The sequence below is a fragment of the Myotis myotis genome, unplaced genomic scaffold (assembly GCF_014108235.1).
Source record: "Myotis myotis isolate mMyoMyo1 unplaced genomic scaffold, mMyoMyo1.p scaffold_m19_p_3, whole genome shotgun sequence".
Taxonomy (NCBI): Eukaryota; Metazoa; Chordata; class Mammalia; order Chiroptera; family Vespertilionidae; genus Myotis; species Myotis myotis.
The window spans coordinates 26,482,032-26,498,589 of record NW_023416335.1 but is presented as its reverse complement, the minus strand read 5'-3'; the positions used below and the strand labels follow the sequence as shown (position 1 = coordinate 26,498,589).

General features: G+C 47.9%; 2 protein-coding genes across 10 annotated transcripts in view; one reads left to right on the top strand and one right to left on the bottom strand.

Moving 5' to 3' along the window:
* DCUN1D2 (defective in cullin neddylation 1 domain containing 2) overlaps positions 1 to 10,389 on the bottom strand; it is a 34,166-nt gene extending 23,777 nt beyond the window's left edge. Inside the window, 3 exon segments of the mRNA XM_036297496.1 lie at positions 3,505 to 3,721; positions 10,187 to 10,329; positions 10,332 to 10,389. Of these exon segments, the coding sequence (XP_036153389.1) occupies positions 3,505 to 3,721; positions 10,187 to 10,329; positions 10,332 to 10,374 (403 nt within the window). The 5' untranslated portion in view covers positions 10,375 to 10,389.
* Positions 10,390 to 10,503: 114 nt separating this feature from the next.
* Positions 10,504 to 16,558, top strand: part of TMCO3 (transmembrane and coiled-coil domains 3) — a 57,099-nt gene continuing 51,044 nt past the window's right edge. For 3 of the 9 annotated variants that reach the window (XM_036297494.1, XM_036297486.1, XM_036297495.1), the window contains exon 1: positions 10,509 to 10,869. The gene's annotated coding sequence lies outside the window, so the exon portion shown is untranslated. Of the gene's footprint in view, positions 10,870 to 16,558 lie in introns of all 9 variants that reach the window. The other 6 variants (XM_036297489.1, XM_036297488.1, XM_036297490.1 and 3 more) reach the window with 4 other exon arrangements.

Here is a 16,558-nt window from a genome sequence, read left to right as displayed (position 1 = left end):
GTTTGTTTGGGTTCTATAATCGAAACAATGTATAACTCTAGCTCTGAGATCCCGGCTAGGTGAAAGCAGGTTTCTGGGGTTTTGTTTAGCTTCTATATTTGTTACAATGTTTCAAACTGCAAGCTCAGAGGCCGGCAAGGCAGGCGGGGAACGTTGGAGTCCTCCGTCACTGAAGCAAGCAAGCCTCATGTTCACTTCCAGCTGCCTGGCTGCCGGCCGCCATCTTGGCTGGCAGTTAATTTGCATATCGCCCTGATTAGCCAATGGGAAGAGTAGCGGTCGTGTGCCAATTACCATGTTTCTCTTTTATTAGATAGGATAATAAATAGGTAATATGCAAATTGACCATCACACCCTCCCACAAGATGGGCACCCCCATGTGGTCAAAGATGGCCACCCCCATGTGGTCACAAGATGGATGCCACAAGATGGCTGGCAGGAGAGGGCAGTTGTGGGCAATCAGGCCAGCAGGGGAAGGCAGTTGGGGGCGACCAGGCCTGCAGGGGAAGGCAGTTAGGGGAGAACGGGCCGGCAGGGGAGGGCAGTTGGGGGCGACCAGGCCTACAGGGGAGGGCAATTAGGGGTGACAAGGCCGGCAGGGGAGGGCAGTTAGGGGCGACCAGGCCGGCAGGGGAGGGCAGTTGGGAGCAATCGGGCTGTCAGGGGAGGGCAGTTAGGGGCGACCGGGCCGGCAGGGGAGGGCAGTTAGGGGTGACCGGGCCAGCAGGGGAGGGCAGTTGGGGTGATCAGGCCGGCAGGGGAGCAGTTAGACTGGGAGGGGAGTGGTTAGGGGGTGATCAGGCTGGCAGGCAGAAGCAGTTAGGGGCAATCAGGCAGGCAGGCAGGCGAGTGGTTGGGAGCCAGTAGTCCCGGATTGTGAGAGGGATGTCCAACTGCCTGTTTAGGCCCGATCCCTGTGACTTCCTGTGGGATTGGGCCTAAACCAACAGTTGGACATCCCCCGAAGGGTCCCAGATTGGAGAGGGTGCAGGCCGGGCTGAGGGACAACCCCCCCCCCCCCCCCCCCGTGCAAAAATTTCATGCACGGGGCCTCTAGTATAGGATAATGTATGTGTTAATTCTGTTAGAACAGGGATAGGGAAACTTTTTCTGCCAAGGGCCATTTGGATATTTATATCATTCATGGGCCATACAAAATTATCAACTTAAAAATTAGCCTGCTCTATTTGGTCAAACATTTAATTAACTCACCCCTAATGCCTTGGCAGTGCCAGGCCAAATGATTTCGGGCTGGACATTCCCCACCCCTGGTTGAGAAGGTGGAAACAGAAAACTTGTAGCTCCTTTACTTAAATAAAGATTAAGTGTGATAAACTTCTGTCATACAAGATTTAATTTTGGTCACTTAAGTACTATCTATTACATTTTAAATATATAAAAGAAAAACTGATGATTAAATGAATGAAACCAAAAATATCCTTCCACCTCTATTCTATTAATACTATTTCAAAAGTATTAGTGATGAAATAACTGCTGTCGTGGGTTTACAGGACAAAGGTTCTGTAAAACATTCTCACTTGTCTTTCTTTCAATTCTATGCTCCTAACATTATAGATTTTAAGGATAACAGAAAAACTGGTCTACAATGCTCTCACCTAATAAGCAATCTTAATAAATTTCATATACAATAATATTGTATATTTTAAAGTAACTTTAGAAGCACTTATTCATTTGTATATATTAATGCATAACCAACATTATATTTGTCCTTGAACAATACTGTATATTTATTTTTAGAACCCCACATGAATATACCATATATCTACTTTAAATAATTAAAATTACATGGATAATATTAAATGAAGGGATGAAGTTTAAACTATAGAAAAATGACAATTTTCACTTATATAACTGTATTTTTTTCAAAGGCAGCTGCACATATTTGAATAATTTTTAAAATCTGCACAGCATCTAACTTACAAAATTAGCTCAACAATTAACAGCCAAAAAATTAAAGCACACTAAAGCTTAATTTAAAATAATGTTCATTTTTTTTAAGAACTACAAGTACAAATCTTCTTTTAGCCACAGAATATGTTTCTGAGCCAAGATATTTTTAAAAATGCAATTCTCAATCCATTCTTCAGATCTAGACAGATTAAAATATACACACAGTATTCTCAAAAGTAAAACATGAAAATAATAAACAAGAATTTAAAGCCATAGAAGTTATACTGTTTGAGTTAATACTTGTTTAAATTAGTGTTTTTTGTTTTGTTTTGTTTTGTTTTGTTTTACGTTTGGGAAATAAAAGGATTTGCCTTAGAAACTACTAGAAGAAAAAAAACCCCTCAATAAACTCTTGAATCTTGCTGCCTCTCCCATCACAGCACAGATTTGATATTTCTATGAAATCTAAAAGCCTGCCGAGTGATTTGAATCTGTATATATTCAACATATAGACTTTTTTTTATGCAGACTTATTTATGCAGTATGACTGTATTTTTGTTGTTGTTGTTAATCCTCATCTGAGGATATTTTTTCCATTGATTTTTAGAGAGCGTGAAAGAGAGGGGTGAAACATCTATGTGAGAGAGACACATCGATTGGTTGCCTCCAGCACGCACCCCAACTGGAGCCAGGGATCGAGCCCACAACCGAAGTATGCACCCTTGACTGGAATGGAATCTGGGCCCCTTGAATGCGGGCCTACTCTCTGACCACTGAACCAAACGGGCCAGAGCGCAGTATGGCTGTATTTTGATATGGAAAGCTCCATTCTTGGTGTTGATTTCAATAAAAATAACAACTGTTCCCAAGCTCATGCAATAACTGAAGTTGTTTCAGTATTACAACACTACTACACTGTGTTAAGAGATGGATGACTTTTCCTGACACATCGGAACTATTCTTATGATTTGGTACTGTTATTTATTTATTTATTCATTTTATTATATATTTTCATTTATTTCAGAGAGGAAGGGAAGAGGAAAGAGATAGAAACATCAATGAGAGAGAATCATTCATTGGCTGCCTCCTGCACATCCCCCACTGGGGATCGAGTCCACAACCCAGGCATGTGTCCTGACGAATTGAACTGTGACCTCCTGGTTCATAGGTCGACACTCAACCACTGAGCCATGACTGGCCTGGCATTCTTGGTACTGTTTTTAAACAACTTTCTCACTACCAGTATTCAGCCTAGATGGAACTGCTTGGGGAAAAACACTATATTCACAGGTGTAACCACCTGGCCACGATACTATACTATTAATGGATCCCCTGCCACTAGTGATCCCAGTAGGGAGAGCTGACTGCCAATCAGTCTTTAGACTGCTCTCTTCTCATCCCACCCATAATCTACATCGATTAATAGTCACAATTCCATTTAAACTGGATTTTGCAGCTGGGTGTCAGGAAGAGTAGGAACAGCATGAAGGTCTTTTGAACACAGCACCAGAAATTCAAGAAACAACACTGGTCTGCTCCCTCGAATGGAAGCAAGTTCTTTACTGTCTGCCCGTTGTCACCGTCACCCCTTACCTTTGTACCTGTTATACAGCTGCTCCAGCCTCTTCTTGTCCACTGTGTTTTTCATGGATTCCTTGTGGAACGAGTCCGGGTTTTGGAAGAAGTTGTCGGTGGCCACGTCTAGTTTCCACTCATTCTGTGTTAAGCAGTAGATGGCAGTTCTTTCGCCAGCCTGAGTAAATGCCATAAACTGGCGGACCTTGTCCTTCTGAGATGATTTAAGCTTATGCTTTGGGATGCAAAAGAAGCAGGAAAGCCAATGAAGCCAATCCAGAGGTTTGTTTCAGCATTCTATTCCTAATGCCTATATTTTAACTGGACTTAGTTTTTATTTTTCTTGTTGGGTGACTCAACTTCACTTCAGAATTACAGGAAGACAAAGGCTTGTTCTTCATCAGTTAAAAAGACTGCACAGTCTTCTGAAAATTGAAACGACAGCATCTATATAGCAACAGATATGCAAAGTCTAATCTTCAAAACATGATGAGAATCAATATTTTCTACAAAATTTACATTCTGATCTCTACCCACTTCAATTTGCATGAGCACCTTATTTTTCCCTGTCTCAGTAAATCCCTCTTTATAATACATGAGGCCCCTGATAAAATGAGGCTGAGTACGCGACCCAGGGCCTGACCATATCACTGCCACCCAACTGTTCGCTTTGGCTACAATTAATTTCAGGCTCTAATGAACGGGAGGAGGGATTCCCAGTTTGAAAACATCTTTTTTTTTTTTTTTTAAGTTTTTTCCATTTTAAAATCGGCAGAACCACATTGATCAAAACATACACACACAATTAAGCATAGCGTGAAAAAAATTTACAAGAGTTCCAAATGCAGGCACAAAAAGCTCGTTACGACTAATTGAATATGATACTAATAGCAAGAATGTCTGTGTACATGAGACAGAAATAAAATAGAAAAATAGGGCAGAGGCTGTGAGGCAGTAAATAGCAAAACTGCCAAGTAACTGTACTATATATAGTATATAATGAAACAAAATAACATCTTAATACTTCCAGATATAGGATGGTAAAGTTTCCATTTATCTAAGATAACTTGATTAAAATGATACTAGGAATAAAAGTGATTCACTAATTTCTGTAAATCAAAATGGACTCAATCTAAGATGCTAATACTTTACACATAAGGGGGACATTTTTACTTAATTGAGAATATAAACTCAATCTTGTTTTTAAAAAGATGAGACAGCTTAAAGAAACACAAAATAAAATGTAACTTACAAACATCTGTAAATGGAAAACAAGCTATAGATGAAGAAACCGAGAGGAGGGGAAAAGGAAAATGAGAAAGCCAAGGACACGATACAGACATGCACACCACATACAAGAGCTGAAAATTAAGCTCCAAGCTTCCCAGTTGCCAAAGCAGAGAAGGAAATAGGACTAGTTGGAAAATCTGTTTTTATAAGATTAAAAAACCTACCAGTGGCCCAGAAGAGACACAGCTCCTCCTGGCACTGAAACCCAAAGGAAGCGTCCCCTGTGGCTGCTCATGAAAGGGCAGTGCGCAATGTCCCCTTCGTACCAGACCAACTCCTCACCAAGATGCCAACAACAAACAGCAGGGCAAGCTTCCAGAGCTGTTCTTAAGGCACCCCTCCGCGCATGCTGAAGCCAAAAGAGCACAGCATATATAATTCAGCAGGAGCACAGACAGTGCAGTCCAGTACACTGCTCTCCGGGTATGGTCTGAGGACCCCAGGGATCCATGATGACACAACTATCTCCACAATGATTCCAAGCCACTCTCCGCCCTTCTCACTCTCATTGGTGCACTCTAGAGGCTTCCAGAGGCTGCACAGCTTGTGCTATCACAACAGGGTGAATGCAGAACACTTGAGAACCTATCTTTTATTAAGCTGGACATTAAAGATAACTTGCAAAAAGGTAATGCAATGCAAACACATATGGGCTTATTATTACTAAGTATATAAACATTTTTAAACTTTCCATTTCCATTTCTAATATGGAACATACCAATGGCTACTACCCACATAAACAAAAGCTCTTTGGGGTCCCAATAATTTTTCAAAGCGTATAGGGGCCGTGGGACTAAAACGTTTGAGAACTGATCTAGGGTAACACAGAAAATTAACGATTTGGCTACTAAGAACAATGTTGATCATTTTGGGTGTTTGGTCCCATCTGGAATCTGATGAAAGTCACAGAACTTTCTCCAGGAACACATATGTGGTACATGTGGTACACACATGTGCATGCAGTTTTGCATATAATCTCAGGGTTGTCACAGAACACTTAAGCCCATCTATTGGTTCCTCAGAGGATAGGGGAAGGTGGAACTCCGTTTAAAAACTGATGCCTGGTTAGTGTGACAGTGGTAGAGTGTTAACCCATGAACCAGGAGGTCATGGTTTGATTCCTGGTCAGGGTTTGATTCCTGGGTTTCAGACTCAATCCCCACTAGGGGGTGTGCAGGAGGCAGCTGATCAATGACTCTCAATTCTCTCTCATCATTGATGTTTCTATCTCTCCTTCTCCTTTTCTCTCTCTGAAATGAATTTTTTAAAATGCAGATAAATGCACTTTAAAAAAACAAACAAACAACTGATGAGCAAGATCAGGAGCTGATTGGTCTCTATTGCAGCTACTCAACTTTTCCATTGCAGTGAAAGCAGCCCTTTACAACATGCAAATGAGTGCACATGCTGTGCACCAATAAAACTTTATTTGCAGCCAAGGCCGGATTGCTCGGTTGGTTGGAGCATCACCCCCTACACCAAAAAGTTGCGAGTTGGATTCCTGGTCAGAGTGTATAAAAGAGGCAACCAATCGATGTTTCCTTTCTCTCTTTCTCCCTTCCTTTCTCTCTCAAATCAATATAAATCCTCAGGTGAGGATTAAAAAAAATTATATTTACAAAAACAGGCAGCTAGCCTATGGTCTGTAGTTTACAATCTTGACCTATATTTTAGGTTTAATACATGGAATATGTATTCTATACATTATTTCCTGAAATTGAGCCTTTGGAAAGAACTAGAAAAAAGAGTTCCAGGTATATTCTTTGGTAAAATCAAATTCATCTAAATTAGGGCAGATCCCATAAGTTCTGATAGTGAGCTGATAAAAATAAAGCTAGCATCTTTTTATGATCGTCTCCCCAAGGGAGGGTGGGCAAAGCCAAGCGTTACCTCAGAAAGCTTAAGATAGAAACAGATGTTCAATCTCAAAATGGCACACCATTAAAAATAACCATGATATATTTATTATGGAAATTGCCATCAATGCTGGATTTAAAAATTTTGTCATGGTTGCAAAATTCAGTATATACACACAATGAAGCACAGTCATAAAAAGAAATAAAGTACTGATGTTACGATGTGGATGAACCTCGCAAATATGCTGAGTGAAAGAAGTCAGTCACAAAAGGTCACATAATGAATAATTCCATTTTTATGAAATATCCAGAAGAGACAAGTCCACAGAGATTGAATGAAGCAGACTGGTGACTGCTAGGGGCTGGAGTGAGGGGAACGGGGAGTGAGTGTTAATGAATGTGGGATTTTCTTGGGGGTGATGAAAATGTTTGGAAATATACAGAGCTGGTGGTAGTAGTACAACGTTGTGATTGTACTAAACAGTACTAAATGCAACTAAAACTCCTTACTGTTTAATAGTTAATTTTATGTTATATAGATCCCACCTCAAAAGAAAATTCCCAATCGTACCCTTGGAACCTTCTAGATTAATCAACAGAGTAGCATACTGTCAGGTAACTTAATTATTTAACCAGTTTATATAATTGGTAGACCCATACCAAGTGTTGACAGACAGCTGGAAGATATGGTGATGCCTGATCTCAAGGCACTTTTCTTGATAATCTGCTCTTGAAGCCTTTCCTAATATGTGACAAAAAATTCTATCAACGTGTAAAGGAGAATGCTTCCTGAAAACCCTGGAAGAGGTGCAGGAGTATATGGACCCAGGCCCACAAAGTGGTCTGAACTGTTACTATAAATTAAAAAATGGGTAGACCTGCAGTTAAGAGAAATAAATAGATCCCTCTTCCATCTATTCCAAGTGACTGCTATGTCATAAGACAGATCCCACAACCTTGAACCTCTAAGTGCTATGAAGGTGCTAGTTCTTAATGGGCAACAGTAGCCATGGGCCTAAGTATAGCCCATAAGTCTCTGGCTAGAATGAAAAGCAAGGGAACTATCATTAAAGTTGTAACAATTTGATGTTACCCATTACAAGTTTCTCCACAAAATAATAGCAATTAAAAACAAAAATCATTAAGCTAAGTCTAAAGATTGTATGCTAAATTTGCAAACTGCAAGTTGCAATTTGTAAAAAAGGGAACTGGCATAAAGCTGTCTAGAAGAAAAAGCCTCATAAACGAATTCATTATAGGGGAAAGAAGAAAGCTCTGGTCTATTTAAACAGCACTAAATCCATAAATTGGCAGGACCAGAGCTTACCCTGTCAAGAGAATTAAATTAATGTAGCTTTTAAGGGGGGAGAGGGACATTTTCTATGTTTCATTGTTTTAGAATATTAAATGTACACAATTCTTGAAATTAAAAACCTGGATAATCCAGTAGAAACAGCAAATAAAATCCCTAACCTATAGAAAAAGTCTCAAATATTTTAACTATGACCCTGTGAAAAAATCATTTACATAATCTGGGCATCAAGACTTAACCACACATAAAACGAAAAAAAACACACACAAGTTATTCTTACAATGAATGCCCTTCCACCTAATACAACGAATTTTCTCTTAGGGTCAACTTACTAGGGCTGCCAGGGCAACCATAATAATCAAATTAATGACATAAACTTGGTCACTTGGACTTTGTTTCAGGCTGGGGGTGGTGGTAAATTCAGTGTTTCACACTCCTGGATCTCCAGCCTCGGCAGTGGTTGCACCGTGCTCTTCTGCAAGTTAAGCCTTCCTTCCCCTGAAGCGCTGGAGAGAGTGGTCTCTGCCTGCTGAGGGGGCCACATCCTGCCCACGTCAGCAAGTGCCTCCTGGCCGCACCGCTGACCGCCCCCCTCTTGGTTTCTGTGACCACTCTCTTTCGTCTCCCCGTTCCTCTGACATGACCGTCATCGGCTCCTTCTTGGCCCACCTTCCCAATCTGAAGTTCTGTCTCAGGCCTCCACTCTTTCCCCTACACATTCCTCCAGGACTAGTTCTCTCCTGCTGGGAACCTTCCCACTGGCCTCCGGTACCATTAGGACGGAGACTAACGTTTTCTTTCTGCCCTAGAAGACGGCACAGTCTGGTTCCAGGCCCCTTACAAGCCTCCTGCTGTGCCACTTTCCCTTGGCTCCTTGTGCTGTCGCCAGGCCGACCTCCTACCACCTATTCTGTTCTTTCCACCGGGAGTACTGCTCACCTCTGGCTGTGCCTGGCATCCCCCTCATTTCCGAGAGCTCGGCTCACACTCTGGCTAAGCCTTCCTTGCCTTGGCATGGGACACCACTCACCCACCCCACCACAAGGGTTCCTGGAACCTGTGCTACTCCCTAGCACTTATCCCAACTGTAATAAAATAGTTGCATGCTTAGTGCTTATCTCCCCTGCTAGCCAGACACGGGTCAGAACACCAAACCCACGTCTGGCTCGCTCACCATCAAACCCCCAACATCTTGCGCACGACCGCTCTCGCCAAGAGAAATCACTGGGTTTATTGACTGCGTGATGAAACCCACCGATGGCCACGGTTTCCACTACATTTCAAAGTAATCAGACATTTCCCGAGACGTCTTTTCTGAGCTCCCGATCTCTATTTCCAACTAACCACAGGACCCTTCTATTTCCCCCTCGTCACTACCGCATAGTCTTCCCGCACAAATCTCTTCTCCCCTCTATCTTCTCTGTTTTTGCTGAATAATCTCACCATCTGCTCAGATGCCCAAGCCAGAAACTGCTGAGTCCTTTCTTTCCTTTATTCTCCCTTTCTGAAGAGTTCCCTAAAAGTCTTCCCCCCTCCCTCTCCTCCTCCCCCTTATTCCTACAGACAATCTCTGGCTCAAGTCCTCACCGCTTCTGCTCTAAATCATTACAACTTCCTAACTTGTCTCCCTGCAGCCCTGACCACCACCGGTCCAACCTATCCTCTCCGCCAAAGGCTTTTTTATAAAATGCGAACATGATCAAATCACACACGACCTCACTTCTTAAAAAAAACCTCCTAGGGCTCCCGTTATCTCCCGATAAACTCTACACTCGGCGTCCGAGAAGAGGCCCTGTGGGTGTAGCCCTGCCATGGTGGACCCCGACCTCCACGTTCCGGCCACAACTGAATTGCCGGCACCGCTCAGAGGCACTGTCGTGCCCATTTCACCCCGAGAGGATGCTGCGTAGGTACGAACGTCCCCGCTCCTCGGTCACCCGGCGGCTCGTGCTTCGGGGGAGCACCGGTCCGAGCCCCCACGCTGGCCCGGTGCCTCCATCCCGTCCAACCACATCACTGCACTGAGGTCACCACGCAGGGCTCGCCCCAGGTCCTGCGGTTCCCACCTGCGTGCCCCTCCTACTCCAGCGGCGCCCCCGGCGCGGGAGGGCGGACCGCGACCCGCCGCTCCGGTGACCTTCGAGCCCGGCGCTCCCCGGCCCTCCGACCCCCGCGCCCCCCACCCCCCGGCCCCGGGTGCGCAGAAGGGGCCGGGCAGAAAGCGACGCCGCGGGCCACTTACCATTCTCCCCGGCGTTCCCCGCTGCTCGCCGGCCCCGCCGTCTGCGCAGGAGCCGCGGCCGCCGCCTCCCGCTCCGCTCCAGCCGCTCCTTCCTCTTCCACGGCTCCCTGGACACCCGCCCTGGGAGGGGCGCAGGGGAGGCGGTGACAGGTCCCGCCGACCGAACTCCAACTCCCGGCGTGCACCATCCGCCCGGGAGCCGACCGGCCCAGGCCTCGCCCCTCCTCCACGCGACGCGCTAGGCGCGCGGGGACCCGGCGGGACCCGCACGCCCCGCCCCAAATTCCGACTCCAAGGTGGACGGGCCACTCGGGGCCGACCGTCCTCAAGCCCGCTCCCTCCTACAAATCCCGACGTGCACTGCGCCGCCCAGGGGCCCAAGGTAGCCGGGTCCCGCTCCCTCCTACAAATCCCAGCGAGCACCGCGCCGCCCTGGAGTCGCCACCGGTGCCCACCCCCTTAAAGGGGCAGCTACTCCCATCTGACCGTGTCTGCGGAGACGGCGATCGGGAGAGGGGGGTCGGCGGCTCGGGGCGTCCCCGTGACCGGACCCGGTCCCTGTCCCTGCACCAGAGGCGGCCCCGCCGCCTGCGAAGGGATGCGGGGAAGCCGCGTCCCTGTCCACCCTTCGCCACCCGGCCCCGGAGAGCCGGACCCAGGACGTGCGCGTCCGGAGCATCCCGGTGAGTGCTGCACGGGGTTCGGGCTCGGGGCTTGGAGCCTCGGTCCTGCCCGAAGTTCGGGCCCTTGGGGCTTCCACTCTAGGTCTCTCCTCCCGGCAGTCTTCCCTTCGTGGGGCTTCCCTCGGGGCGGGGTCTCCCCTTCTCTCCTCTCCGGGGGTCCCACGGACGAGGGCCTTTCTGCTCCCAGCGCCCGGCTCTCATCTCGCCTCCTGCCCGTGTGGCCTGCGGGGTGAGAGGTTTGTCAGCCTTCCTCGCCGCCTTCCCCCGTGGAGACTGGGCCCCGGCCGTGCACCCGGGATTGCGTTCCGGGGCTGTGGTGGGGCCGTGGCGCGAACTGCAGTCTGGACGCGTAACGCTGGGGAAGCCGCCGAGTGGGCAGGTCACAGCTGGCGGGTTTACAGACCTCAGCCGCTGCACCCTAACTTAGGTGTGAGTTCCCGTTGCTGTGGCCGGGCTAACAACACGGTCACACGGACGACCTAGCAGTGGTTCTCAACCTTCTGGCCCTTTAAATACAGTTCCTCATGTGGTGACCCAACCATAAAATTATTTTCGTTGCTACTTCATAACTGTAATGTTGCTACTGTTATGAATCGTAATGTAAATATCTGATATGCAGGATGGTCTTAGGCGACCCCTATGAAAGGGTCGTTTGACGCCAAAGGGGTCGCGACCCACAGGTTGAGAACCGCTGTGCCTTCTGCCCACTGGCTGTTCTGGGCCGTCACCCAGGAAAGACGGAGGCCCGCCGGGGGGTCCCAGCAATGGCTGGAACCCAGCGGCCAGCTCGTCTTCTCCCGCTGGGAAGCGGGAGGTGCCAGTGTGGGTCCCCGACGTCTCCCCAGGACTCCTGCAGCTCCCTTCCCATCCCCAGGACTCAGCTCCCTTCCCATCCCCAGGACTCCTGCAGCTCCCTTCCCATCCCCAGGACTCCTCAGCTCCCTTCCCATCCCCAGGACTCCTCAGCTCCCTTCCCATCCCCAGGACTCCTGCAGCTCCCTTCCCATCCCCAGGACTCCTCAGCTCCCTTCCCATCCCCAGGACTCCTCAGCTCCCTTCCCATCCCCAGGACTCCTCAGCTCCCTTCCCATCCCCAGGACTCCTCAGCTCCCTTCCCGTCCCCAGGACTCCTCAGCTCCCTTCCCATCCCCAGGACTCCTCAGCTCCCTTCCCGTCCCCAGGACTCCTCAGCTCCCTTCCCACCCCCAGGACTCCTGCAGCTCCCTTCCCATCCCCAGGACTCCTCAGCTCCCTTCCCGTCCCCAGGACTCCTCAGCTCCCTTCCCGTCCCCAGGACTCCTCAGCTCCCTTCCCACCCCCAGGACTCCTGCAGCTCCCTTCCCATCCCCAGGACTCCTCAGCTCCCTTCCCACCCCCAGGACTCCTGCAGCTCCCTTCCTATTCCCCAAGTCCTGCTTTCTGGCTTGAAGGAAGAGCAAAGGCAGGTCGCTGGCCTCCAGCCTCCTTCTAGGCCCTGGGGCTCAGTTATTTTTGGGTCTCACCTGATATCACCTGAGTCAATGTAATGGCCATTTTCAACACCCCTTGGGACACACGCTCTAAGGTAGCCCAGCCTTTTCATATTTATCCATTTTTTTTCTGGTTATTCTTTGGGTCAGAGCATCTTACAGGTTCCAGATTTCTCTTGCAATATTAATTTTTTTAAAGTAGTGTCTCAATGATTGGAGCACTCGATGGAATATTTCGTTTTTGTAGAGTTTAATTAACAATTAAATACCTTGAAGGTTTTTAATGTCTGTAAGAATTTTCTTTCTCCCTTTCTTAACTAATTTTCCAATTCTTTTATTAATTGAATGTGAATAACTATAGATTCTATTTTCAGGATAGTAAGTGCTTTATTTTTCACTTTACATCCTTTGATTTGTTACATTTTAAAATAAGCTTTTTAAGTTAAATCCTCCATAAATTAGATTGCAGTAGATTGTGTTGGGGAGTTTCCTCACTAGATCTTTCCACGAGCTCCTCCTTTGTTACCTGTTCAGTTACTGTTTTTTGCTGAACCTGGAAGTGTTAGTGGTATCATGAAGAAATTCTGATTTTAAAGCATCTATAATAATCTATAATAATAAAAGCATAATACACTAATTAGACTGGACAGCCAAGCAACCTTCCAGACAACCACACTATGACACCCACTGGCGCCAGGCCAGCCAAGGCGGGTGCGATTGGTCGGGGGCCGAGCCATTGCCCCATTATAGCCCTGTAGAGGGAGGCCCAGGCCACTGACGGGTAGGCTATGGCAGGTGGGTGGGGCCTCCCTCTGCAGGGGCGATCAATCGAGGGGCTCCTGGACTGTGAAAGGGCACAGGTCGGGCTGAAAGACCTCCCCCCCCCCCCCGCATGAATTTCGTGCACCAGGCCTCTAGTTAAATATAAATATTCTTCATATTTTAGTTTTTCAGAGGAAGCTAAATAACTGGTAGACCCTCTGTTTCTGCCACACCCACACTGCTTGCTCCAGAATTTCCTGCACATAGCCCAAGCACCAGGTCAGTACCCCCCACACCTGGGGCCAGGTTTAGCTGGGTGAGTGGGGCTAGCATCCCCACTTGAGCTGTCCTGTGAACTGTGGGGAGCAGGTGGCCTGTGCCAGGCAGACAGTGCTGCTGCACTAGTGCAGTGAATAAACTAGACTCTTTTTCAGCAGTTGATCTGGTAAATCTGAGTGGTCTGGAACAGCGGTCGCCAACTGGTGGTCCATGAGGTATGAAAGGTTGGTGACCACTGGTCTGGAAGGTCCAGAGGAAGAGAAGCAAAGGAAGGCTGGGCAGCAGAGCTGCGAGGTTTTCAAATTTTAGCCCATTATAAAAAGTGGAAAAAAGACTAGCTGCTTCGGTTCCCCTCTGTTGGCCTCCATAACCCTAGGGATCTGGGCTCTGGGGGTCCTAGCAGCAGGTGTCTGAGAAGAAAGTTTCCTCACATACTCTATAGTCATGAGGGGGCTCACTGTTAGAGGTGTATGGGAGAAATCTTTAACTTCAGTGACTTTGTTCTGAAAAAGCCTAATCTGAGGCTACATTATTTATGCTTTGCTTTTCAGCTATTTATCCAATAAACGATTTGTGACACTTCTGAATTGCTAAAAATTTTCTATAGAATAAGAGTAATGTGATTTTAATGTAAAATGACAGTGAATTTAAAGTATCAGAAGTTCTTTTGAGTAAGCTTAATGGTAATCCCACTTGCCCTTTTATTCTAAATCATTCAAGACATTTATTACAAATATTATTCTTCTTAATCAAATAACCTTATCAGTTTCAAAGTTTTGAGATTCCTGTTCTGCATTTACAAAAACAAGCAAAACTCATCAGAAATTTGATAAGTTGGGGAAATTGTGTGTGTGTTTGTGTGTATTTATTTATTTTAATCCTAACCTGAGGACATACTATCTAATAAAAGAGAAACATGGTAATTGGCGTACGACCGCTACCCTTCCCATTGGCTAATCAGGGCGATATGCAAATTAACTGCCAGCCAAGATGGCGGCCAGCAGCCAGGCAGCTTAAACTGAACATGAGGCTTGCTTGCTTCAGTGACGGAGGACTCCAACGTTCCCCGCCTGCCACTGCAGGCCTCTGAGCTGGCAGTTTGAAACATAGTTACAAAAATAGAAGCTAATCAAAACCCCAGAAACCAGCTTTCAGCTAGCCGGGATCTCAGACCTGGAGTTGATACAGAGTTTCGATTGTAGAACCTAAACAAACCAGATACCTGCTTTCAGGAGCGGAGGCCGAAGAGCTGGAGCCTCAGAGCTAAAGCTGGCCCAGAATAAAAAAAAGAAAAAAAGAAAAAAAGGAGCAGTTGGGAGCTTCAGTCCCAGCCTGAAAACAGCCCTCAGCCCCTCACCCAGACTGGCCAGGCACCCCAGTGGGGACCCCCACCCTGAAGGGTGTGTGACCAGCTGCAAACAGCCATCATCCCCTCATCCAGGCTGGCCAGGCACCCCAGCGGGGACCCCCACCCTGATCCGGGACACCCTTCAGGGCAAACCAGCCAGCCCCCACCCATGCACCAGGTCTCTATTCTATATAGTAAAAGGGTAATATGCCTCCCAGCACCGGGATCAGCAGAGCCGCGAGGTCTCCCGGCACCGGGATCAGAATGACAGGGGGCAGCGCCCAAACCCCCTGATCGCCCTGTGGCTCTGTGTGTGACAGGGGGCGGGGCCACAACCTCCCTATCGGCCCTGCTCTGTTCCTGACAGGGGAAGGCGCCCCAACCCCCTGATCGGCCCTGCTCTGTGCCTGATAGGGGGGAGCTCCCCAACCTCCTGATCGCCCTGCGGCTCTGTGTGTGACAGGGTGCGACGCCCCAACCTCCCCACCCCACGGGCCCTGCTCTGTGTGTGACGGGGTAGAGCCATAACTTCCCCATTGGCCCTGCCCTGAGTGTGAGAGTGGCGGTGCCCCAACCCCCTGATCGGCCCTGCTCTGTGGGTGATAGAGGGTGGCACCCCAACCCCCCCACCCCACGGGCCCTGCTCTGTGTGTGATGGAGTAGAGTCATAACCTCCCCATCGGCCCTGCCCTGAGTGTGACAGTGGCGGTGCCCCAACCCCCTGATTGGCCCTGCTCTGTGGGTGATAGAGGGCGGCGCCCCAACCCCCTGATCCGCCCTGCTCTGTGCGTGACAGGGGGGAGCTCCCCAACCCCCTGATCGACCCTGCTCTGTGCGTGACAGGGGGCAGCGCCCCAACCCCCTGATTGGCCCTGCTCTGTGCGTGACAGGGGGTGGCGCCGCAACCTCCCCATCGACCCTGCCTTGAGTGTGACAGGGGGCGGTGCCCCAACCCCCCAATCAGCCCTACCCTGAGCGTGACTGAGGGTGGCATTGCAACCTCCCAATCCGCCCTGCTCTGTGCATGACAGGAGGTGGTGCCCCAATTCCCCAATTGGCCCTGCTCTGAGCCCAACCAGGGGCTGTAGCTAGGAATTAGGCCTGCCCTCTGCCACCCGGGAACAGGCCTAAGCCAGCAGGTCGTTATCTCCCGAGGGGTCCCAGACTGCGAGAGGGCACAGGCCGGGCTAAGGGACCCCCGCCCCCCGAGTGCACAAATTTTTGTGCACCGGGCCTCTAGTGCTTAGATAAAGGAAGAGAGAAACATTAATCAGTTGCCTTCCGTACTCTTCCTGACCAGGGATCAAAACCACAATCCAAGCATGTGCCTGACCAGGAATTGAACCAGCAAGTCTTCAGTGCACGGGAGGATGCTCAACCAAACAGCCACTCAGGCCCGGTCGGGAGATATATTTTAATTAATGTTGGAATAGAAACTTTTCAAATAGAAACTTTGGGGGAAGGGTTGTGCTCAAAGTATTGAATTTGCTATTGCTCTAAGTGAAAAGTAACCTAGGGTTTTACTGTAGCCGAGTCATCCTGAAAATGATGACTCTGGCTCTGTTTTAGGGCATTTTCTAGTTTTTTAAAGATATGAAAAAATGTCATGGGCTTGGTTTCTTGCTCTGCAATGTAAATGGTGGTCATTACACGTAATAAAGATTTAGTGGGGAAAAGTAAACATTTATGTAGAAATTTTAAAACTCTATTTTGAGGTGATTGTAGATTCTCATGCAGTTGTAAGACATAATGCAGAGAAATCCTGTAGACCCTTTGCCCAGTTTTCCCCAATGGTAGCTCCTTACAAAACTAGCATAAGCAGGAAATTGCA